At 41.3% G+C, this 20,809-nt stretch overlaps 2 protein-coding genes across 2 annotated transcripts in view; one reads left to right on the top strand and one right to left on the bottom strand.

The window, feature by feature from the left end:
* The window catches only part of nbas (NBAS subunit of NRZ tethering complex), a 287,616-nt gene extending 279,956 nt beyond the window's left edge, over positions 1 to 7,660 (bottom strand). Inside the window, exons 1-5 of the mRNA XM_088324534.1 lie at positions 7,555 to 7,660; positions 7,143 to 7,191; positions 4,175 to 4,211; positions 1,555 to 1,632; positions 1,278 to 1,325 (exon numbers count right to left, since the gene is read on the bottom strand). Of these exons, the coding sequence (XP_088180660.1) occupies positions 1,278 to 1,325; positions 1,555 to 1,632; positions 4,175 to 4,211; positions 7,143 to 7,191; positions 7,555 to 7,647 (305 nt within the window). The 5' untranslated portion in view covers positions 7,648 to 7,660. The remainder of the gene's footprint in view (positions 1 to 1,277; positions 1,326 to 1,554; positions 1,633 to 4,174; positions 4,212 to 7,142; positions 7,192 to 7,554) is intronic.
* A 504-nt stretch (positions 7,661 to 8,164) lies between these two features.
* ddx1 (DEAD (Asp-Glu-Ala-Asp) box helicase 1) lies at positions 8,165 to 20,372 on the top strand. The gene is made up of 26 exons (XM_088325179.1): positions 8,165 to 9,520; positions 9,599 to 9,650; positions 9,737 to 9,800; positions 11,636 to 11,665; positions 11,744 to 11,840; positions 12,902 to 12,949; positions 13,029 to 13,112; positions 13,203 to 13,286; positions 13,376 to 13,452; positions 13,536 to 13,608; positions 13,722 to 13,798; positions 13,868 to 13,982; positions 14,049 to 14,187; positions 14,273 to 14,333; positions 14,404 to 14,502; positions 14,580 to 14,669; positions 14,731 to 14,919; positions 15,036 to 15,087; positions 15,159 to 15,305; positions 16,042 to 16,133; positions 16,197 to 16,269; positions 16,463 to 16,535; positions 16,618 to 16,660; positions 18,014 to 18,109; positions 18,192 to 18,312; positions 20,034 to 20,372. Exons 1-26 carry the CDS (start codon positions 9,505 to 9,507, stop codon positions 20,162 to 20,164), a joined length of 2,223 nt encoding a protein of 740 aa, XP_088181305.1. The 5' UTR covers positions 8,165 to 9,504; the 3' UTR covers positions 20,165 to 20,372.
* The last annotated feature ends 437 nt before the right edge of the window (positions 20,373 to 20,809 follow it).

The following is a 20,809-nucleotide window of genomic DNA, read 5'->3' as shown; positions in this document are numbered from 1 at the left end:
CAGAGCCTGGCGGACCTTCACCTGACTGCTCGCCCCCACAACGAAGCCAAAGAGAAGCTTTGAAACAAACACTTAACAACAGTCACAGGGCACCCAAGCTCAGCTTTTTAACAATTCCCACTCAGACGCTTTAAGCTGTTCCTCTGACACGCTATTCGTGAAAGGTTACCCATGTGTTTTGAATTTCTTATTTTATTTATTCGACTATAAGGGATTTAATATAATACAAATTACATTTGTTGAATGCAGCGGGGATTTTTCACAGGAGGCTGAGGGTCGAGGACAGGTCGAGTGTTTTGGCAGGGGATTAGGCCTTGTTTTGATAAACGCTTGGCATTGCTTTGAGCTTTCTTGTTGTGACTCCTCTAGACCTGGCGGCGTCTTCCGACGAGGAGGGGGTGACGTTGGCACCTGACCCGCCCCATGGGGGGGCCTTCGTGAGGTGGGGCGTTCCTGGCCCGCCCTAGGGAGGAGTCAGCACGCCCATGGGGGTGGCCAACGCCCCGACGTGTCAAAAAGACGGAAGACAGACGGGGGATCAGATCGGAGAATGAGAGATGGGAGGCTCGACAAGACTAACTGTACTAATTCGATAATAATTCGGAAAAATTCGATGGAATTCACTTAAGAAATAATTTGAGAAAATATATCTGCCCCCATGTGAAAATGCCTTTCTCTTGTCAATACGTTTCCCTAAAATTAAGAAAAGAATAGAATAGAATAGAAAATACCTTTATTGTCATTGTTACAAAATGGGTTAACATATTGTGACAAGGAAATTGGGCATGGCACTCCAGTATCACATATTCACAGTGATGATAAAAGAAACCAAGAAGATAAAGGAACAGAGAAGATAAGGTTATAAAAACAAGGAGGATAAGGTTATAGTTATAATTTACACAATATTTACACAAAGAAAGGTCGGCATGTAGGACGTTACATACAGTTGGTATCGTAATACAGTTTGGTATCGTGAGGGTTGTGCAATATGCATTTGGTGCAAAAATAGAGCATGCATTGTTAGGAGAATACAGTTTGTGTTTGGTTAATGGAGTCAGATAACTAATTCGAACAATTTGTAATATAGTTTAATTCCTAACTATTTGTATTACATTCTACATGCGTAGAGACCCAGGTGCTCATTAGTTATACTGCTATTGAATGTCGTTTCGGTAATGTCTTTGTCGTCAATAGATAACTGCACAAAAGTGACCCCTTTATGACCGATTACAAAGTGACGGATTGCGTTTGTGTTGAAGGCGCTGGTCGGTAATTACCTGATCTCCACGCACTGGTCCTGAACCACCGCAAGGAGCTTGCCGTTACTGAACAGGCGAGAAAAAGAAAACACAAAAGGGAGATAAAACAAGAACAACAACAACACGGTCAATGCGTCCTTGTAGAAGACAAGGGCGTTAAACACACTAAAGGGGAATGAAATGACCCGTGGTCAGCTTACCACTGCGAATCGATAAACAATCAAGAAGAAAAACTTTGCGAGTAGGACACAAGAAGCGCTAAAGATTGGCCGATGTTGTGTCTGAGTGTCCGTACCTGGCGAGGACCAGCTGCCAGCCGATTTGCTTGTTGACCAGCCGCAAAAGGCCGGGCGGCAGAGAAGAGCTGGAGGGACTGACAGAGGCGATAAAGGCATCAAAACATTGAAAATGAACGCATAACCTCGTTAGGTGCCATTTAAAAATTGATATGTGGTACAAATCGGCATAAATGCAAATTAAATCGATAACTTCCCTCCCCAAGAAATAATAAAGTCCTAATCAAAAAGAAAAAAGGATTCAGATGGGAGAGGTACATGTTGAATAGTATACTTTCAAAAATGTCTTTAGTAATTAGTTAACAGGTAATAGTTTGAGTCAACATTTTTAATGTTTTGCTTCTAATGAAAAATATGAAAATGGTTTCTTTACACCAAAATGAACCCCTATTTATTATACTATTATATGTAAAAATGCTATCAGCAATGTTCCCTGTAATTTTGCAAGGGTCTGAGCGTTCACACAAAGTCGGTAAGCAACGCTTGAAACAACAGTGAGCAACGGCAATCCCAAGTGTGGCAACTAAATCATGATGTCCAAAACTTGACATTACGTTACATTTTGCTGAGTTTCCGGCAATGCAAAAAAAAATGTCACTTTTGAATAAATTGACTAATGTATTATTGCAAAGGTCGTACGGCCTACAAACGTCATTTGTTTTTACAACAATTCTTTCAAAAGATTTACATTTTTTTTTTTCCTGGTATCCTTTGTCGCATACTACTAACATTTTTGGGGGCTTCTTTAGTCGCTTGCACGATACACAACTGTATTTAATCACATTTTTGAGTGGAAGTACAATGTTGGCAACAAGATTGACTTGGTATAATTGAAAATTATTTAAACGCAACAAACTTTTTTTTTAATTCCTTTAAATAAAATCTCATTGTGTTTTTTTTTCCTAGCTGTTACTTTTTTGCTTTTTTTTTTCTATTTTTTCCTTTGTTTCTTTCTTTTCTTTTCCTTTTTTCTGGCTTTTTTCTGAATTTTTCCTTCTTGTTTTCTTCCTTTTGTTTATTTTTCTCAGCTTTACATTCCTTTTTATTTGGGTATTTTTTTTCTTTTTTGTTCTATTCCTCCTTCTTTTAGGCCATTTTGTGCATAATTTTACATAATATTTGGTCATATAGGGATGACAGAAGCAAAAACAACCCGAAGAGCTGTTTAGGACCCAAAAGAGCCGGTTCCTTTTAGCGAGCCGAGCCGAAGAAGCCGGTTCACAAAAAAACTTTAAAACACACACGCAGCTTAGAGGGAACATTGCGCTGGATAGATTTTCTTGTGCGCTGAGAATGGGCAGGCAGTGCGCGATTGCGCACCTGCGCCGCTTAGAAGGAACACTGGCTATCAGTGCTATCAATACAAATTAATACATCACATTCCCCCGAAAACTATTGAAGTAATCAAGAAAAAAAAGCAGAGGGGGGTACATGTTTGAATTAGGTTTAATATTCAACATATTTGTAGATTTTCAAAAATGTGTCTTTTGTAATAAAAACGTAATATTTTAGAATAAACATTTGCAGTCTTTTACTTCCAACGAAAAAGTAGCAAAAAGAGTTTCTTTTACACCAAACATAACCACTGATCATTTCTGTCAGGACCAGAACAGAGACAGGACCCACTTGCGTTGCGTTTCTCACAAGTTTTATTGGAAGGAAGGGTTGCGCCCACGATCCGGTGATTGCTGGACGCGAGAAGCAGGAAGATCCACTTCCGTGGCAAGCGATGGCGGTATCGAAAACGGAAAAAACGGGTCAGTAGCCGGGACAGGAGAGCAAAAACGTGGTCGGGGTCGGAAGCGAGTCGTAAGCCAGGAAAGGAGAGTAGACGTGGACGGGGACAAAGAGAGGTCGAAAGCCGGGACGGGAGAGTAGACGTGGTCAGGATCAAAAACGGGTCGAAAAAAAGGCTTGTCTAGTGTTAACTGAGGTTTGCAGATGGACTGACAAAAGGGGACAGATAGGAGTGGGTTTAATAGGGACAGGGAGCCAATCAGAATCCAAGGCAGTTGGCGCCAAAGGAGAGGGCACAAGTGATTCAAATCGGTAATCAAGACCATTTCATTATTATAAACTGTTTATCTTTTGACCACTGAGTCAATTTTTATATTAATCTCTACATTTAAACCAAAATAGTATTTAAAATCAGTATTTAAAAAAAAGAAAAATCAACTGACAGACAATAGGGAGCATTGTTGAGGATTATTTTTTCAAGTCATGTCATGTTTATTTGTATACCCCTTACTCACAAAAAGTCTCAAAGTGCATTAGCCTACAGAGTACCGTGAACTCATCCCTGATCTAAAACCAGAATGAGAGCAAGGAAAAACTCAAAAACCTCAGCATGAGGAAAATGAATGAAACCGGTCAATGTTCCCATCTTTTTTTGTGTTGTTGACTATAAATTTGTTGAGTATCAAAGTAAACCCGAAGTTGCAACTCGGCGCTGCATTCAAATCAAGTTAAATGGTCGGGATTTTTTTTTAAGGCCGGATCTTATCTCTACGCTGATTTGCTAGTTAAATTTTGTAAACAAAGTTTACTACGTTATAATCAATGAAGACAACTCTAATCCTAACATTTTGTGTGTAGCCGTGCGTGCGTTTTCTTACGTACCTGTACCATAGATAGTGCAGAATCACGCGAAATGGGCCTACAACGAAAGGCAGATCTGTTAGCACATGAAGGTTTCATTTGATCAAGATTAGATTAAACCATAGTTGTAATATTCACTTTGGTGCAACTTAAGACACATCATGAGCAATGTTCCCTGTAATTTTTCACAGGTCTGAGAGTTCACACAAAGTCGGTGAGCAACGCTTGAAACAAAAGTGAGCAACGGCAATCCCAAGTGTGGCAACTAAATCATTATCAAACATCACTTACATTTTGCTGAGTTTCCGGCAATGCAAAATTATTTTTCACTTTTGAAGGAATTGACTCATGTACGATTGCAAAGGTTGCAGGGCCTACAAACGTCATTTTGTTTTCACAATTCTTTCACAAGATATCCATTTTTTTCCCCCTCATATATTTTGTCGCATAACACTAACATTTTTGGGGGCTTATTTAGTCGGTTGCAAGATAAAGAACTGTATCTAATCACATTTTTTTAGTGGAAGTACAATGTTGGCAACATGATTAACTTGATATAATTGGAAATTATTTGAATGCAACACAAACGTTTTCCTCTTTTCTCCTGTTTTTTCTCCTTTTTTTAAATTCCTTTTGAAAAAAATCTAGCTGTTACTTTTTTCTTTTTGTTCTGTATTTACTTTTTTTCCTTTGTTTCTTTCTTTTCGTTTGTTCTAGGTTTTTTCCTGAAATTTTCCTTCTTTTTTCCTCTTTTGTTTCTTTTGTTCTCAGCTTTTCACTACTTTATCATCTTGGTATTATTTTCTTTTCTGTTGTATTCCCCCTTCGTTTAAGTCATTTTGTGCATAATTTTACATAATATTTGGTCATATAGGGATGAAAGAAGCAAAAACAACCTCAAGAGCCGTATAGGACCCGAAGCTTTTGAGTGAGCCGAGCCGAAGAAGCCAATTCTCGAAAAGCTCTACTCAACTTCGTTCTACTCCGACCTTGACTTCCAAATACCGCATTTAGAACACAACGTCAGGGGAACCCGTCTATTTTTACCTTCATGCACTGTAACTTTGACTTAAGTCGCTTCTTCATTAGCAATTTGGAGCCCTGATTTTTGTGAGCTGGCTAGATTTTCTCGTGCGCGGAAAAGCTCTGGGTAGTGCGCAATTGGGCACACACGCAGCTTAGAGGGAACATTGATCATGAGTGTCTCACAACAGACACCCTCGCCCAGGGGACCCAGCCGGGGTTGATCAAGTCCCGGCTTTTGTCTTACGAGTCTGTGACCACGTGTCCCCCCACTTGAACCTCAGCCATCCGGACGCCTGGTCACAGCGATGTTCTCTAGGAACTTTCCCTAGGTTGACTTTTGATTGCCAGTCCTGGGCTGTTGCCAGGAGACCACCTACTTGACCCCAATGCTGCTGTGGATTTCCCCGACTCTGACAAAGGCAATGGACTGCCATGCTTGCTGTGCTGATGGCCTCAGCAATGACACGCAGCACTTGGTCATGACTCTAGCGTCCCTTTCCCAGTGCTTGTGGGCAGCAGCTCAGGGTGTGCTCCAGCAATCCGACTCTTTTTTGGCAGAGCGGGCACAGTGGGTTCTTAGCCTGACCCCAACGGTGGAGGTTGAATGGGCTTGGTAGGAAGTCGTAGACCGAATGGATTAGGAACTTAATCCGGTTTGGCTCAGGTAGTCATAGCTCTGTCCACGAAATACTTTATCCTGTTGCCTCTTCCCAACGAGTCCACAACCACTGCTGTTTCATTCCTACCTACCTTCGCAATACACCAGGGGTGACCAACCATTTTGAAGCTGAGAGCTTTTTTCTTGTCCCAGATTAGCACAAAGACCAACCAGTTAGCTATGCATTTCTTAAATTATAAGTTAACATGTTATTACTGGATTGTACTTATTAGAAGTAGGTCCAGTCAACCAATAACCCATTTTGACGGATCAACATAGTCAAATTATGGGCTACTTTTAAACAATAGGTTAGAAGAATTGAAATGGTATTTAAGGACACTGATCATGTAAATAATTTATATGTAGATTAGAAATCACATTTCCTGGAAGATTGCAATGACCCAAATCAGATATTTTCAGAATCGGTCTGCAGGCTACTCGGGGTTTTTTCATAGGGCTACATAGTTGGCAGCCCGTGTGTTACATTAAACCCCAAAATACAAATTCATTCATCATAGAAGTCAAGTCAAGTCATTTTTATTTGTGACGCCCTTAATCACAGAGTCTCAAAGGGCTGCACAGACCACAGATTATTGCAAACCACAGACTATTATTACACCATCCTCTGATCTAAAACCTACATGAGGGCAAGAAAAAACTCAAAAACCTCAACATGGGGAAAATGAAGAAACCTTAAGAAGGGACCTCACATGAGGTAATCCCCCTTCCAGGATGGCCAGGCTGCAATGGATGTTGCAATAACAAATAATACACAGATATCGTCAGCATAAAATATAGGTTATTCATATGCTATAGAATAGAAGTGTGTTTTAAGCCTAGATTTAAACAGTTCCACTGAGGTTGGAGATCAAATCTCAGGGGGAAGAGCATTCCACAGCACTGGGGCCCGAATGGAGAAATCCAAATTAACTAAAATAGCACAGCAGCGCAGTGGTTAGTTCATGTCTTGGGAACCTCCTGCGTGGGTTCAAATCCAGCTCCAGACTTCCTGTGCGGAGTTTGTATGTTCTCCCCGTGCTTGCGTGGGTTTCCTCCGGGCACTCCAGTTTCCTCCCACATTCCAAAAACATGCATTTCAGGTGAATTGGCCGGTCCAAATTGTCCCTAGGTGCGAATGAGCGAGTGAGTTGTCTGTCCCCGTGTGTCCTGCGATTGGCTGGCAACCAGTTCAGGGTGTCCCCTGCCCACTGCCCGATGATTGCTGGGATGGGCTCCAGCACCCCCGCAACCCTACTGAGGATAAGCGGTGCAGCTAATGAGATGAGATGAGATGAGATGTCTTACCAGTTGCTTTGGTTACAAGGGAGGTGTTGTATTCCTTGCTGCCTCGTAACTGCCAAGGTAAAAATCAGGAAAAATGAATTAATTTAAGCTTTCTTCATTAATGGGTGCTTACGCTTTGAAAGCAAATCCATATGGCTAATGATGAATGAAAGAAAGCACCTGACTACATAATTGTGTTGCATAGGAAATAAGCCATCATTCATTAAAAGGGTTGACAATTTAAAGCATTTTATGACCAAAGGACAAAAAGTGGTTTCGAAATATAGAATAAGTTTAGCACAACATATGTTTGCTACGTGGCTTGAGCCTCAAGTCACCCTTTCACGTTACATGTTCTTCTTCAGAAGTCCTAACGTCACAAATGCGAGAAAATGAGAACTATGGCACAGACTGGAAAAGTCGAAAGACAAACCTGCGTGTCGCTCTCCGGAGGCCATTCGTTAATAACAAGTAAATCGTATAAAATGTTCTCGTCTTCGCCTTCGAGAATGCTTTCTTCGGCCATGTTGATTAGAGTGTGCAGCTGTCACAGCATAGGAGACTACGGCAAGTCAAGAGGGACATAAAATATGAAAAGTAAAGAAATTTGTTTGGTTCGGTGATTTGCAAAATGGATATAACAATAATATCAATTAACTATCGTTTTAAAAAAAATACTTCATATTGCACTCGTATATTAATCCTAATACATATGAAATTGATAATAAAATAAAAATTAATTTGCACTAAATGCCTAAAACAGATAGCATGGCGGAGCAGTGGTTAGTGCGTGTGCGGCACAGTTCTGAGGTCATGGGTTCAAATCCAGTTGTGAATGAGCAAGCAAATTGTCTGTCTCTGTGTGCCCTGCGACTGGCTGGCAACCAGTTCAGGGTGTCCCCTGCCCACTGCCCGAAGATGGCTGGGATGGGCTCCAGCTCCCCCGCGACCCTACTGAGGATAAGTGGTGCAGATAATGGATGGATGGATGCCTAAAGCAGGTTTCTCAACCTCATGGCCCATGGGCCATTTGACAATAATTTGGGCCCCTTCGCCAGAGTACGACAGTTTAAACTTTAAAGCAGGGGTCAGGAACCTTTTTGACCCAAAGAGCCATAAGCGCAAAAAAATGTTTTAAAAATAAATTGAGAGAGCCACATCCTATATTTTCAGACAAAACTGAAAAAACTGCCAAACACGCTCTCTAGACAAAAGCTAATTCTTTAGCACATTTGATTTCACTGTGTGTCATTTGATGATTTCATCAAATGTATGGAATGATAATAATTCCAAATCCTGTGTCCCAAATCAATTTCAATATGCCATTTACAATTTGTCTTCCACCTTCAGTGAAGAGTGTTGAGGCCATTTTTTCCATGAAACTTGTCCTTCATAACGGTTTCAAAACAATGTGCGTGCAAAGTTCTTTTGTAAAAATGTCACAAATGACAGCAAACGATAAGCATATCGTCATATTCACTTTCAGTGTAGACTGCACTGAGCGAGAGAGAAGGAGGTGCCTTGCGCTGTGTACAGGGATCCGCCCACCTGTACTGCTCACCCAATCAAAGTCGTTTGCCAGTGTTTTTATTTATCAGTTTAAATGGTTTCTTGTCGAACTTCTACATTAAGTTGCTTCGGCTTTATATGGAACAAAACCGGGATGAAATCACTTGACTTTGGAATGCCACAGAGAGATGTGCAATAGTTACATTTTATTTCAGAGCCACATGTACTCATGAAAAGAGCCATATGTGGCTCCCGAGCCATTGGTTCCCTACCCCTGCTTTAAAGGGATAGCAAAGGCGGTGTCCAGTTTATAAACAAGGTCGGGAACAGGAGGCAGGCAGGTAACGGGGCAAATCAGGTCAGGTAACAGGCAGGCAGAACGGGGCGAAGTCAGGTCCGGAAACAGGTTGGAAACGAAGATCAGGCAGAGAAAAACAGGGCAGGAACAGAGTCTGACGAAAAGGCTTGCTGAGCTGGTGACAACAGTTCGCATAACGATTTGATGGCTTCCTCTTAGAAGCCGGGGGTTTAAAAAGAGAGCATCAGCCAATCAGCTGTCCAGGCTGGAGATCAAAGAGATCAAAGCCAGGAGAGAAAGCTTACCACGTGTTGTGAGTCATCATTTTATTCATCTTTACTTTCTTTTGTCTTTTATTAGCATGTTTGGTATTGGAGTAATCCAAAAGTAATTGAAAGTAATCCAGTTAAAGTAACCCTACCCAACCCTGCTAATAAATAATAATAAATATAATAAAAGACGGGAACTCCACAGCGGAACTAATATCTTAAACATGTTTCTTTACGATCCGCTCAATGAGGTGCATTTGGTATTCATCGCTGTACACGTTATATCCGGCAAGATCTGACAGCAATAATGGCAGCGTTTTCTGGTGAGTTTGCTTTTTAACGATGAACAGATCGTGTTTTGCTGACGCCATGTAATCGTTAAACAACGTTGTATCTTATAGAAATGGGCGTTATGGCCGAAATCGCGCAGGCTGTGGAGGAAATGGACTGGCTGTAAGTACACTTATTTTGTTAACATTGAAAATTGCCGTGCGTGTAAAACTAAAAAGTGTGTTTTGATTGCCATTGTTTCCTATCAGGCTTCCTACTGACATTCAAGCTGAGTCAATTCCATTAATTCTCGGTGGGGGAGATGTTCTCATGGTGAGTGTGTCAATAGTAACACTGAAATAGGGACATGGGGGGATTTGATGCATTTGTGAACTCAGCCATCAAGTGGGGGTTTATTTCACCTTTATAGTGTAGTGGTTAGCACATTCGCCCAAAACGCAAAAGATCCCTGCTTCGAGACCGGGTGGAAGGGCGCCACCAGGCTGTACTTGCCTAAGACACACCACAGAAAATGGTTCCCCTACGACCCTAGTGGTTAAAGGATCCACCCACCCATATCATAAGTAGAAGTCAAGTCATGTTTATTTGTGACGCCCTTAATCACAAGGAGTGTCAAAGGGCTGCACAGACCACAGATTATTGCAAACCATAGCCTATTATGACACAGTCCCCTGATCTAAAACCTACACGAGGGCAAATAATACACGAATATTGTCAATACAAAATATAGGTTATTCAAGTGCTATAGAATAGAAGTGTGTTTTAAGTTTAGATTTAGACATTTCCACCGAGGTTGCAGATCGGATCTCAGGGGGAAGAGCATTCCACAGCACCAGGGCCCGAATGGAGAACTCTTGGGATCACTAGAAGACCAGCGTTTTCAGAGCAAAGGCTCCAGACCGGAACATAGGGGGTAATCAAATCTGAAAGATATGAGGGAGCAAGTTCATGCATGATTTTGTATAATACCAACAGAACCTTAAAACCACATCCTAAGCTAACAAGGAGACAATGCAGGTTAGCTAAAATCGGGGTAATGTGATCACACTTTCTTGTCTTAGTTAAAAGCCTTGCTGCATCATTTTGTACTAGCTGAAGGCTCTTGATTTTGGACTTCGGGAGACCGGAGAGAGTAGTCCATTACAGTCATTGAGACGGGAGGTAACAAATGCGTGAATCTCCGCATCCAAATGAGACAGCATAGGGCGAATTTTAGCAATGTTGCGAGGATGGAAAAAGCTATTCTAGTAATATTGTGTTTGAAAGGACAGATCGGAGTCAAATATGACACCTGAAATTTTGACTGAGTCACTCTGGGTGATATTACATTTGTCAATATTTAGAGCAGTTTTTGAGAAAAAGTCACGGCTTTAAGATGGACCAATAACTAACATTTCGGTCTTTTCAGAGTTAAGGCGCAAGAAGTTGAGTGACATCCATTCTTTTATCTCATTGAGGCAGGCCTCCAAATTTTCACAGTCTAGTGTGGCAGATTCCTCCATAGGAAGATATAGTTGAGTGTCATCTGCGTAGCAATGGAAACTGATATTATACTTGCGAATACTATCACCTATTGGAAGCATGTAAATGCTGAAAAGAAGGGGGCCAAGTACTGAACCCTGCGGAACACCACAGGTAACATTAAAGGGCTCAGATGTCATTTCGCCATATTTAACACATTGCGTCCTATCTGAGAGGTAGGCTCTGAACCATAAGAGGACGGTTCCTGAAAGACCAATCCAGTTTTCCAACAGTTCTAGTAAGATATTATGGTCCACAGTGTAGGCAGCACTAAGGTCCAGCAGCAGCAAGAGTGATGAAGCGCCCATTGCCAGTAAATCATTGGTTACCTTAATCAGGGCTGTCTCAGTAGAGTGGTTAGCCCTGAATCCTGATTGCATCGATTCAAAAAGATTGTTAAGCTGCTGTGCCACAACGTTTTTAAGTACTTTAGAAAGAAACGGTAGGTTTGACACAGGTCTATATAAGACAATTACTGCACGTAACCGTTCTGTAGGCACAATTTGGATGGTTTAAAATGGATTCGTTTTTGTGTGTTCTGCCTTCAAAATACGTGAAACGTTCTCAATACATAACGACACAGCTGATTTATTAATTTAACATATTCCCCTTTCTTAATTTTAAAGGCAGCAGAAACTGGCAGTGGTAAAACTGGAGTGAGTATTCAATAAATTATTCAAAAATACACTTGCATGTCTAAAGTTGTAAGTGTATACGATAAAATATGTTGCCAGGCTTTCAGCATTCCCGTAATCCAGATAGTGCATGAAACACTGACGGATCAGCAGCAGGGCAAGAAAGGAAGAGCCAACGTCAAAACGGGTGGAGCTGGTGAGCATCTTTATTACTTTGGCTCCCGATTGATACAACTTCAAGGGAACATATATCTATATATTTTTTCCAAATCTCATTTACAGTGGAACCTCGGTTTTCGAACGCCTCTCAGTTCGAACAAATCGGAGTCCGACCAAAAATGTTGAGAAATTCTTGCTTCGCTGTTCGGTCAAAAAATCGGAGTTCGAACGCCGGTACTGCGTGAGTGCGTACGCTGTGGTGCGATGCTGAGCGGCGTACGGGTGTAGATCGCTCTTTTCCTGACCGACTGTTATCGCGTGCTGACGTGCTTCGTTTTGCTTACGCTTTTAATATAGGTGTACCAAGTGTTTTAGCCCCTAATTATGCCTCCGAAGAAAGTCAGTGCAAGCAGCAAAGTTGATAAAGGTGAAAAAAGAAAAGTAGTGCGTACAACTATTGCATTTAAGAAAGAAATAATAGCACCACCGTCATCCTGCGCCTTCTGCTGACCACCACAAAGATAAGAAAAGAAATAGAAATCCTATTCATAATTCTTTTCTTTATCCTTTTTTTTTTATTTTTACACGTTCATGTTAGCATATTCTTTCTTACTGAAGATTATGATAACGCGAACGTACGATTAGCCTGGGTTAGTTTCATGTTTACGATTAACATTCATGGTAAACATTCAGGGTGTAGGAACGGAGCCCAACATTCAGGGTGTTGGAACGCAGCCCCCTTTACAATGAACCGCTCACCACTTGTTGTGGAGACCCGGGTGCTAAATGACTTGTAAACGACCTGAGTTTTTTAATTTTTATGTTCATGTTAGCGTAATCTTTCGTACAGAAGATTACGATAACGCGAAAGTACGATTAGCCTGGGTTAGCTTCATGTTTACGTTAAACATTCATTGTAAACATTCAGGGTGTTGGAACGGATTAAAACGATTTACATTATTTTTAACGGGAAAAATGATTTCGGTGATCGAACAAATCGGTTTTCGAACAGGGTTCTGGAACGGATTATGGTCGATAACAGAGGTTCCATTGTATTTAATAACAATTTACTCTACTAATATGCATTTTCTTTTTGAGTTTTCAACAACTGGCAGATGAACCCTTATGATCGCAGCCCTGCATTTGGTAAGAGCGTTTAAAAAAAAAAATACAAAATGGAAAATCACATGTTGAATAAGGCTTATCTTATTATTTGTGGCTTCAGCGATTGGCCCAGATGGACTGTGCTGCCAGAGTCGAGAGTTTAAGGAATGGCATGGCTGCCGTTCCACCAAGGGTGTTACTAAAGGTAAAACATCTTGACTTGAACACCATCGTTTCAGGACACTGGTTGGAAGGATGCTATCACTTTGGATGTTGTGGGTGTTTGCATGAACAGGGAAGTACTACTATGAGGTCTCATGCCACGACCAAGGGCTCTGTCGCATTGGATGGTCCACAAGCCAGGCAGCTCTTGACTTGGGTAAGATCCTTTTTTTTTTTACACAACTCAAAACTACAGCTTTAATTTGGTTTCCATGATTGTACTTTTTTTTAAAATGTCCTCTGTAGGAACTGACAAGTATGGATTTGGTTTTGGTGGAACCGGAAAGAAGTCGAACAATAAGCAATTTGACAGCTATGGCGAGGTCAAACACTCAAGTTCTTATCGGTGGGGTTAAAGTTTTCTACATGAAATGCAACAAATATTGTTTATTTTATATTTTGGCAGGAGTTTACCATGCATGACACAATTGGATGCTACCTCGATATGGATGCGTTTCAGATATCATTCTCCAAAAACGGTACTTTTATTATTATTGCATATGTCGCGTACCTTATGTAGTTTCTGTTACCAGTATCTGTATTTTAAAAAGATGAAATTACAAAGCGATATGTTTGTTTTCAAATCAACCAGGTAATGATCTGGGTCTGGCCTTCGAGATCCCTCAAAACCTCAGGAATCAGGCCTTCTTTGCTTCTTGTGTGCTCAAGGTATTGCAAGAACATGTTTCGCATGAAACTAAACTGCCACTTCTCAGTGTAATTTATTTTGTGTGGCAGAATGCAGAATTGAAATTCAACTTTGGTGGGGAGGACTTTAAGCATCCGCCCAAAAGCGTCTTTGTCGCCTTAGATCAGGCGCCAGAAGGTCATACCGTTAAGTCTTCACAGACCGGTCAGTATCTCCTGAAATCAAGGTTTTCTGTGAAAAAAGTCTGTTAATTTGGTTTGATTTTTGCAGGGAGCGCCAAAGTGAGTCAGGCCAAAGGGTCCAGCAATGCTCCCAAGGCCCTGATCATTGAGCCGTCCAAGGAGTTGGCCGAACAGACGCTCAATAATGTGTCGCAGTTCAAGAAATACGTAGTCGATCCCAAGCTCAGGTAGTAAACCTTTTTTGTTGTTGCTGCTTTTGCCTCCGATCACCATAAGATGGCATTATCCATTTTTTTGTGTGTTTGCTGTCAGGGAGTTACTGGTGATCGGCGGTGTGGCGGCCAAGGAGCAAATGGCCGCTCTGGAACTAGGCGTACGTGACATTTTTTTGTGATGCACTTGCCCTTTCGTGTCAGTTCAATTGGCATCTTCTTCCGCCATAGGTGGACATTGTGGTGGGGACTCCTGGTAGACTGGATGACCTCATATCTACCGGAAAGCTCAGCCTGTCTCAAGTCCGCTTCCTGGTCCTTGATGAATGTGTACGGATGATCCAAAATCCCTTTTGAATGTTCTCAGGGCTGGGCAATAATCCCTGAATTTGTCTTGTTGTCTCCAGGACGGCCTCTTAACAGCAGGCTACACAGACTTCATCAACAGAATCCATAGTCAGATCCCTCAAGTGACTTCTGATGGGAAACGGCTACAGGTAATGGAAGAAAGTACCAAATGAAAAAGCTGAGAAAATTTATGTAAATTTTCATATGCAGGTGATAGTGTGCTCAGCCACGCTGCACTCGTTCGATGTGAAGAAGCTGTCTGAGCGCATCATGCACTTCCCCACTTGGGTGGACCTGAAGGGTGAGGACTCTGTGCCCGAGACCGTGCACCATGTGGTGGTGCCAGTAAACCCCAAGACCGATCGCCTCTGGGAGCGCCTGGGCAAGAGCCACATCAGGGTCTGTCAAAACTGTTAAAAGTCGTGTTCAATTTTGTTTTGACTGTATAGTTTTTGTCCCCATTTCAACAAAAGTAAACTGTCTGGCTTTTTTGATTTGCTTTTCTCTTGTGCTAGACTGATGAAGTCCATGCCAAAGATAACACCAGGCCAGGGGCCAACTCGGCAGGTGATCTTTGAACCTTCGGACGAACTGCTTATTCCATGTGTCATTGTCATTGTTTCTTTTTTGTGTTTTAGAAATGTGGTCCGAGGCCATCAAAATCTTGAAAGGCGAGTACGCGGTGAGGGCCATCAAAGAGCACAAAATGGACCAGGCCATCATTTTCTGTCGCACAAAGATAGACTGTGACAACATGGAGCAGTACTTCATCCAGCAAGGAGGAGGTAAAATTTGTTTATTTTGATTTATTTACCGTATTTTCCGCACTATACGGCACACCTAAAAGCCTTTATTTGTTTCAAAAGCTGACCATGCGCCTTATAATACAGTGCGCCTTATATATGGATCAATATTAAGTCGCAAAGTCTTGCAACTAAGGCAAGCAGCCGCCAACTAGATTTTCCCTCGAAGGCGAAGTAGTCCGCGGTGTATGCTGGGATTTATATTCCGGCGTTTCATTTCCTAACCAATGTGTCAATCGTCATTTGAATCGGTCACTATTGGCTAAAGTTATTCGGAGGTAAAGGGGGCAGATCCTTTTTAGCATTTACAGGCCTGCATAGGCTAAAGGGGCGAAACAAAGCCTGCAATTGGCCGAAAAAGATGAATGTGAATCACAGGTTGGATTGCACTACGGCATAGAGAAAACATTTTATTTACTATTCTGTCTTTGTAAATATTTTACTCTCCTGGGTTTACTACACTCACCGTTATAAGAAGACCATGGTTACGTATGATTATTGAACGTGATGGCTGCAAGAGAACTTCGGTGAGCTATGCGGCTTTATATTTTCCCGGTATCTTGTTTTAGAACGATCTTGATGTTTCTGTCTATTTTTAAACTAAATTCAATTCAAAGTGTTTATTGTCATATGCACAGTAAAGAACCCCGTTTCCCTGCACAGTAAAATTCTTCTTATTATTATTATTTAAATCTATAATGTGGTCACTTTCCATCAGGTCCAGAGAGTAAAAACCATCAGTTTTCCTGTGTCTGTCTCCATGGCGATCGCAAGCCACATGAGAGGAAGAACAATTTGGATCGCTTCAAGGTAAAGGATGCGCCAGTTTTTTTTTCATGTTTGTGGAAGATTTGAGGCATCTTTTATCTTCAGAGGAAGGAAGTGAGGCTTCTCATCTGCACCGACGTAGCCGCCAGGGGGATTGACATCCGAGGCGTTCCCTACGGTAGGTCTAATGCAGATGCACCTTACACAACCACAATAAAGTTTCATGCAGTCTACTTTAAAACTCCAGCAATTTAGATACATGTGCAACCAGTATGGTCTTAAGAATTATATTGTTGTTTTTTTCAAGTTTTTATAAGCCATTTATGTATATTTACTCTTGTCTGAATCCAAGTTTAACTAAATTTCTGCAGTGATTAACGTCACTCTGCCAGATGAGAAACAAAATTACGTCCACCGTATTGGCCGAGTGGGACGAGCCGAGAGGTGAGGAATTCAACGGGTGTGATATTTGTCCAGCATCTTGCAAAACGTAAATTTGAATCGTGTTTCTTTTTTAAACTTACAGAATGGGGTTGGCCATCTCTTTGGTTGCTATGGAAAAAGAGAAGGTGAAGCTTTTTCATTTGTTTTCATTTCCCCTTTTATTTGGGGAAAATTTACTGTTTAAAAGGCACATGTGGGACAATATTTAGTTCTATTTGTTTTTATTTGTATCTGGTGCTACACCAAAATCCTTCCCCTCCATTTGTATAGTCCTCTTAAAGAAACATTGTGTATTATTTGGCGCCTCATTGCGGTGAAATCTTTTTAAGAAATAGTGATTCAAATAATAAGCAAAGATACATGAACTATCACACAAACATGCCTTTTTTCAAGTACATGCATGTTTGAGAAAATATCATTGGTCCGGGCCGGGTTCGTGCAAAAAATGTCAATCATCAAGTTGTTCTGGGCTTCTCTCTCCCTGATTTTTTTTTCTTGATTATCCACTCTTCGTGTGTTCTTTGTTTCTTTTCCTCTGGAGAATCTGCACAGCATGCACGCTGCTCGGCGGGTGTGCTTCTCGAGCTCTTCAGCGCTGCAGCGTGCACTTCGGCACCCTACGGGTTTACTTCGGACCCGGGCCCTCAAATCAAGTTAATTGTTTAGGCTTAGGTCAGTTTGGGCATTTATACCAGCGAGGTGGGCAGGTTTTTTTTTTAAGCCTGAGCTTACCTCTATTGAAGGTTGAGTTGCTAAGATCATTGTCCGTCATCTTGTTTCTACAAATGCCCCCCAAAATGGGAAGGAAAGTGGTGTGATTTTTTTTCACTTTGGGTTTCCGGAGTTTGTATTTTTCCCCATGCTTTGTAGCATTCATTTTCGGTTCCACTACACAATACAGGGACTAGTGGTCAAATATTATACAGTGTCCCTTTAAGGTTCATAAAGAGGTTTTGTATGTTCTTCAAAGTAGCCCAGGAATTGCCAAAATGAGACATTTTTGGGGGGAATGAAATTAAAGCAGCAAACTTTCTGTGTTGTTTGTTGCAATGCTAGTTTTTTTTTTTTTAACTTTTTTGTAAATATAACCCTAATAAGTTAAGCAGACTTTTGCAATAAAAAAAAAACAGTGGACCATTGAAGCAATTTTTAGGAATCATCTAATAACAAACTGTCAGAGATCCTGAGTATTAAAAACCTTGCGAAAGGCTGGGCAAAATAAATGAGATGAAAATGGTGTGATATGGTCCCTTTGAGATTCCTTAGTATTCTATCTTGTGCTTTGTAACACTTGTTTTCGGTTGCCTGACACAATACAGCGATAATACAGTGTCTCTTTAAACTCCAGCCTATTTAATTCTTGCAGTGAGCTACTGTTGTTTTAGGTTAAACATGCTACCTGACCTAAATTTAGAAAGTATTATTCAATAGTGTTTGTATTGATGACTCTATGCGGAATGGACTGTGATGTGATGCAGGTGTGGTACCACGTCTGTGCCAACCGAGGCAGAGGCTGCTATAACACCCGGCTCAAGCAAGACGGAGGCTGCACCATCTGGTACAATGAGAAAGAGGTGATTTATACCCTTGTTTTCAGGGATCTCTTGACCTCATTCTTTTCTTTACATGAATCCGTTCTTACCTTTCAAATCGCAGCTCCTGTCTGAAATCGAGGAACACCTGAAGTGCACCATCACCCAGTGCGAGCCCGACATCAAGGTACCCGTGGACGACTTTGACGGCAAGGTTACTTACGGCCAACGCAGAGCACTGGCAGGTGAGGGTTTAACGGTCAAGGGTCCAAACAATGTCCATCAGAAAAACAATACAATTCCATAGTAGGGCTGCAATGATAAGTCGATGTTGTTGACAAAAATAGATGATAAAAATATTGCCGCCAGAGACGTTTTTTCAACAAATTGAGGCATCTTGCATGATTATAATTTGTCCGGAGAGTCGCTCATTTGCAAACACATCTTTAGCTGTAACATGCAGAAATTACCGCGTCAAATCATGTACGCGTACCAAAACTCCTAAAGTTTGGGAGCATTTTTATGGCAAGTGAGCCGTTTGAGAGCCGGCTCTCTTCAATGAGTTGAGCCGAAAAAGCCGGTTCTCTAAAAAAGAGACGGACTTTTTCACCATACAACTCGGCGTGCAGACGAAAACTCGAACTGCGTGACCAAAACAACAATGGCGGATCTGCCCGACGAACAGTTTGGAGTTTGTTTTGAAAAAATGTAATCGGCTTATAATGACAATTTTGTGTCAAAAAAGTTGCGTCCCGGGGACGCACGTTGATTTGAAGACTATGCGTCCCCAAAAAAAATGATTCGTCTAGGACGCAGGGACGCGGGCAAACCAGAACACTGCTGTACCCATTTCTTGTGTTTCTCATCATTTTCCACATAATGAAATAAAATGTATGCTAAGAAAAGAATAAGTATCCGATTAATCCACTAATCATTTCAAGTCGGTGATCAGTTGTCTGTTAAAATAGTCGTTAGTTGCAGCCCTAGTCAATGGTAAAAGATATCAAAATTTAGGTACCGTAAATTCCGGACTATAGAGCGCACCTGATTATAAGCCGCACCCACCACATTTTAGGAGGAAAACCGATTTTGTCCTTACACAAGCCGCACCTGTATATAAGCCGCATGCGCCCACATTAAAACATGTAACACAATCACAAAATTAACCCAAACCCGACTTTGAGTCCCCCGATTGTAACTGAATATAAAGTACACAGTCCACAAACCACAGCCGGCAAAATAAATAGAAAATGATACCGGAGCTTAACGTTTGATGCAGACCTGCAGAATCCGAGTACCCGTTGAAACTAATCCAAGGAAATAATTCTATATTTCCAAAGGTAAGGGTGGGAAAAATATATATCCACTATTGTCCGCCACGACAACAGGTTTCACTCACCTTTACCCAACTTCCCGTCAGCCCGCGTTTGCTCCGCCCCTCTTTTTTAATTTGCAAAACATATCAGAATAAGTGTCTCAAATAAATACATTACAAAAATATACAGGTGCAAATACATGTTATACATCGGTTACACATATTTACAGAGAAAGACGGTACACCGAAAGAGTTTTCAAAGCTTTAATTATAATATTATAACTTTCATCCCAAACCGTATAGCTCTGTCTCCTTCTTTATCTGACTGCTCGTTTGCTTTTAGCTTGAAAGCTACGTCATGTGCCTTTCTTTTTGCTATTTGCATGATGAGGATATGTCTACGCTAATTTTGTTTGTGCACAAGCTAAGAAGTTGCAGTCTTCCTCGGTGCATATATTCCACCGGTCTAAATCTTACCTTTTGTACTTGAGCGCCGCTGGCGGCCGTTAGAGAAATGACATAAATTGGCCGCATCACTGAATAAGCCGCAGGGTTGAAGGTTTGGGAAAAAAGTAGCGGCTTATAGTCCGGAATTTACGGTTATTAATGTGTCCATGTTTCTCACCTTGTGGCACTGCTTTTTGCTGTTAGGAGGCAACTACAAGGGTCACGTGGACGTGCTGGCCCCGACGGTGCAAGAGCTGGCCAACCTGGAACGAGAGGCCCAGACGTCTTTTCTCCATCTCGGATTCTTGCCCAACCAGCTCTTCAAAGCCTTCTGAACGAAGCTTGGCTATAACCGCCGAATGTGCTCGCCATGCATCTGGATTGACTGTGGAGCAAAATGAACACTAATATTGAAAAAAAGTGATTTGTGTATTTATAATTTGGCTGATTAAATTTGTGAGGGCATTTTCATGCATTTTTGTTTTCTGCAATGAACTGGTAGGCAGACATTTTTTCTGTAGAATTAAAACAATAATATCCCAATATGTTTTTCTCTTCTCTATGAAATGTGTTTTGTATTTGTCAGATTAAGGTTTACAGGAATCCCTCGGTTATCGCGGTTAATGGGGACCAAAACCACCCGCAAAAAGTGAAAATCCGCGAAGTAGCGACGCCCCTTCAAAAATGCTTAAAAAAAAAATATATATTATTTTATTTTTTTAATTATTCTATTTTATTATTTTTTTTAGACCCACGAAGCTCTGAACCCATGAAGGTGGAACCGCAAAGTAGTGAGGTCCCACTGTATTTCGAAGTTTAATATAGACCATAATCCAATATTTGTTCATTTCTGCCAAAACATTAAAAAAAAAAAACCTTGATTTTGGGAATAAACAAAAATACATGAACTATCCTGCCCTGCGATTGGCTGGCAACCAGTTCAGGGTGTCCCCTGCCCACTGCCGGGAGATGGATGGGAT

The sequence above is a fragment of the Urocampus carinirostris genome, chromosome 20 (genome assembly GCF_059441175.1).
Source record: "Urocampus carinirostris isolate Australia breed hairy pipefish chromosome 20, RoL_Ucar_1.0, whole genome shotgun sequence".
In the NCBI taxonomy this organism is placed as follows: domain Eukaryota; kingdom Metazoa; phylum Chordata; class Actinopteri; order Syngnathiformes; family Syngnathidae; genus Urocampus; species Urocampus carinirostris.
The sequence above is the reverse complement of the archived record's forward strand: the minus strand, read 5'-3'. Positions and strand labels throughout refer to the sequence as shown.

Coding starts and splice junctions, on each gene's coding strand:
- ddx1 (XM_088325179.1), top strand. Junction 13,287..13,375: donor CCAGGCAGCTCTTGACTTGG/GTAAGATCCTTT, acceptor TGTCCTCTGTAG/GAACTGACAAGTATGGATTT. Junction 16,270..16,462: donor CATCCGAGGCGTTCCCTACG/GTAGGTCTAATG, acceptor AAATTTCTGCAG/TGATTAACGTCACTCTGCCA.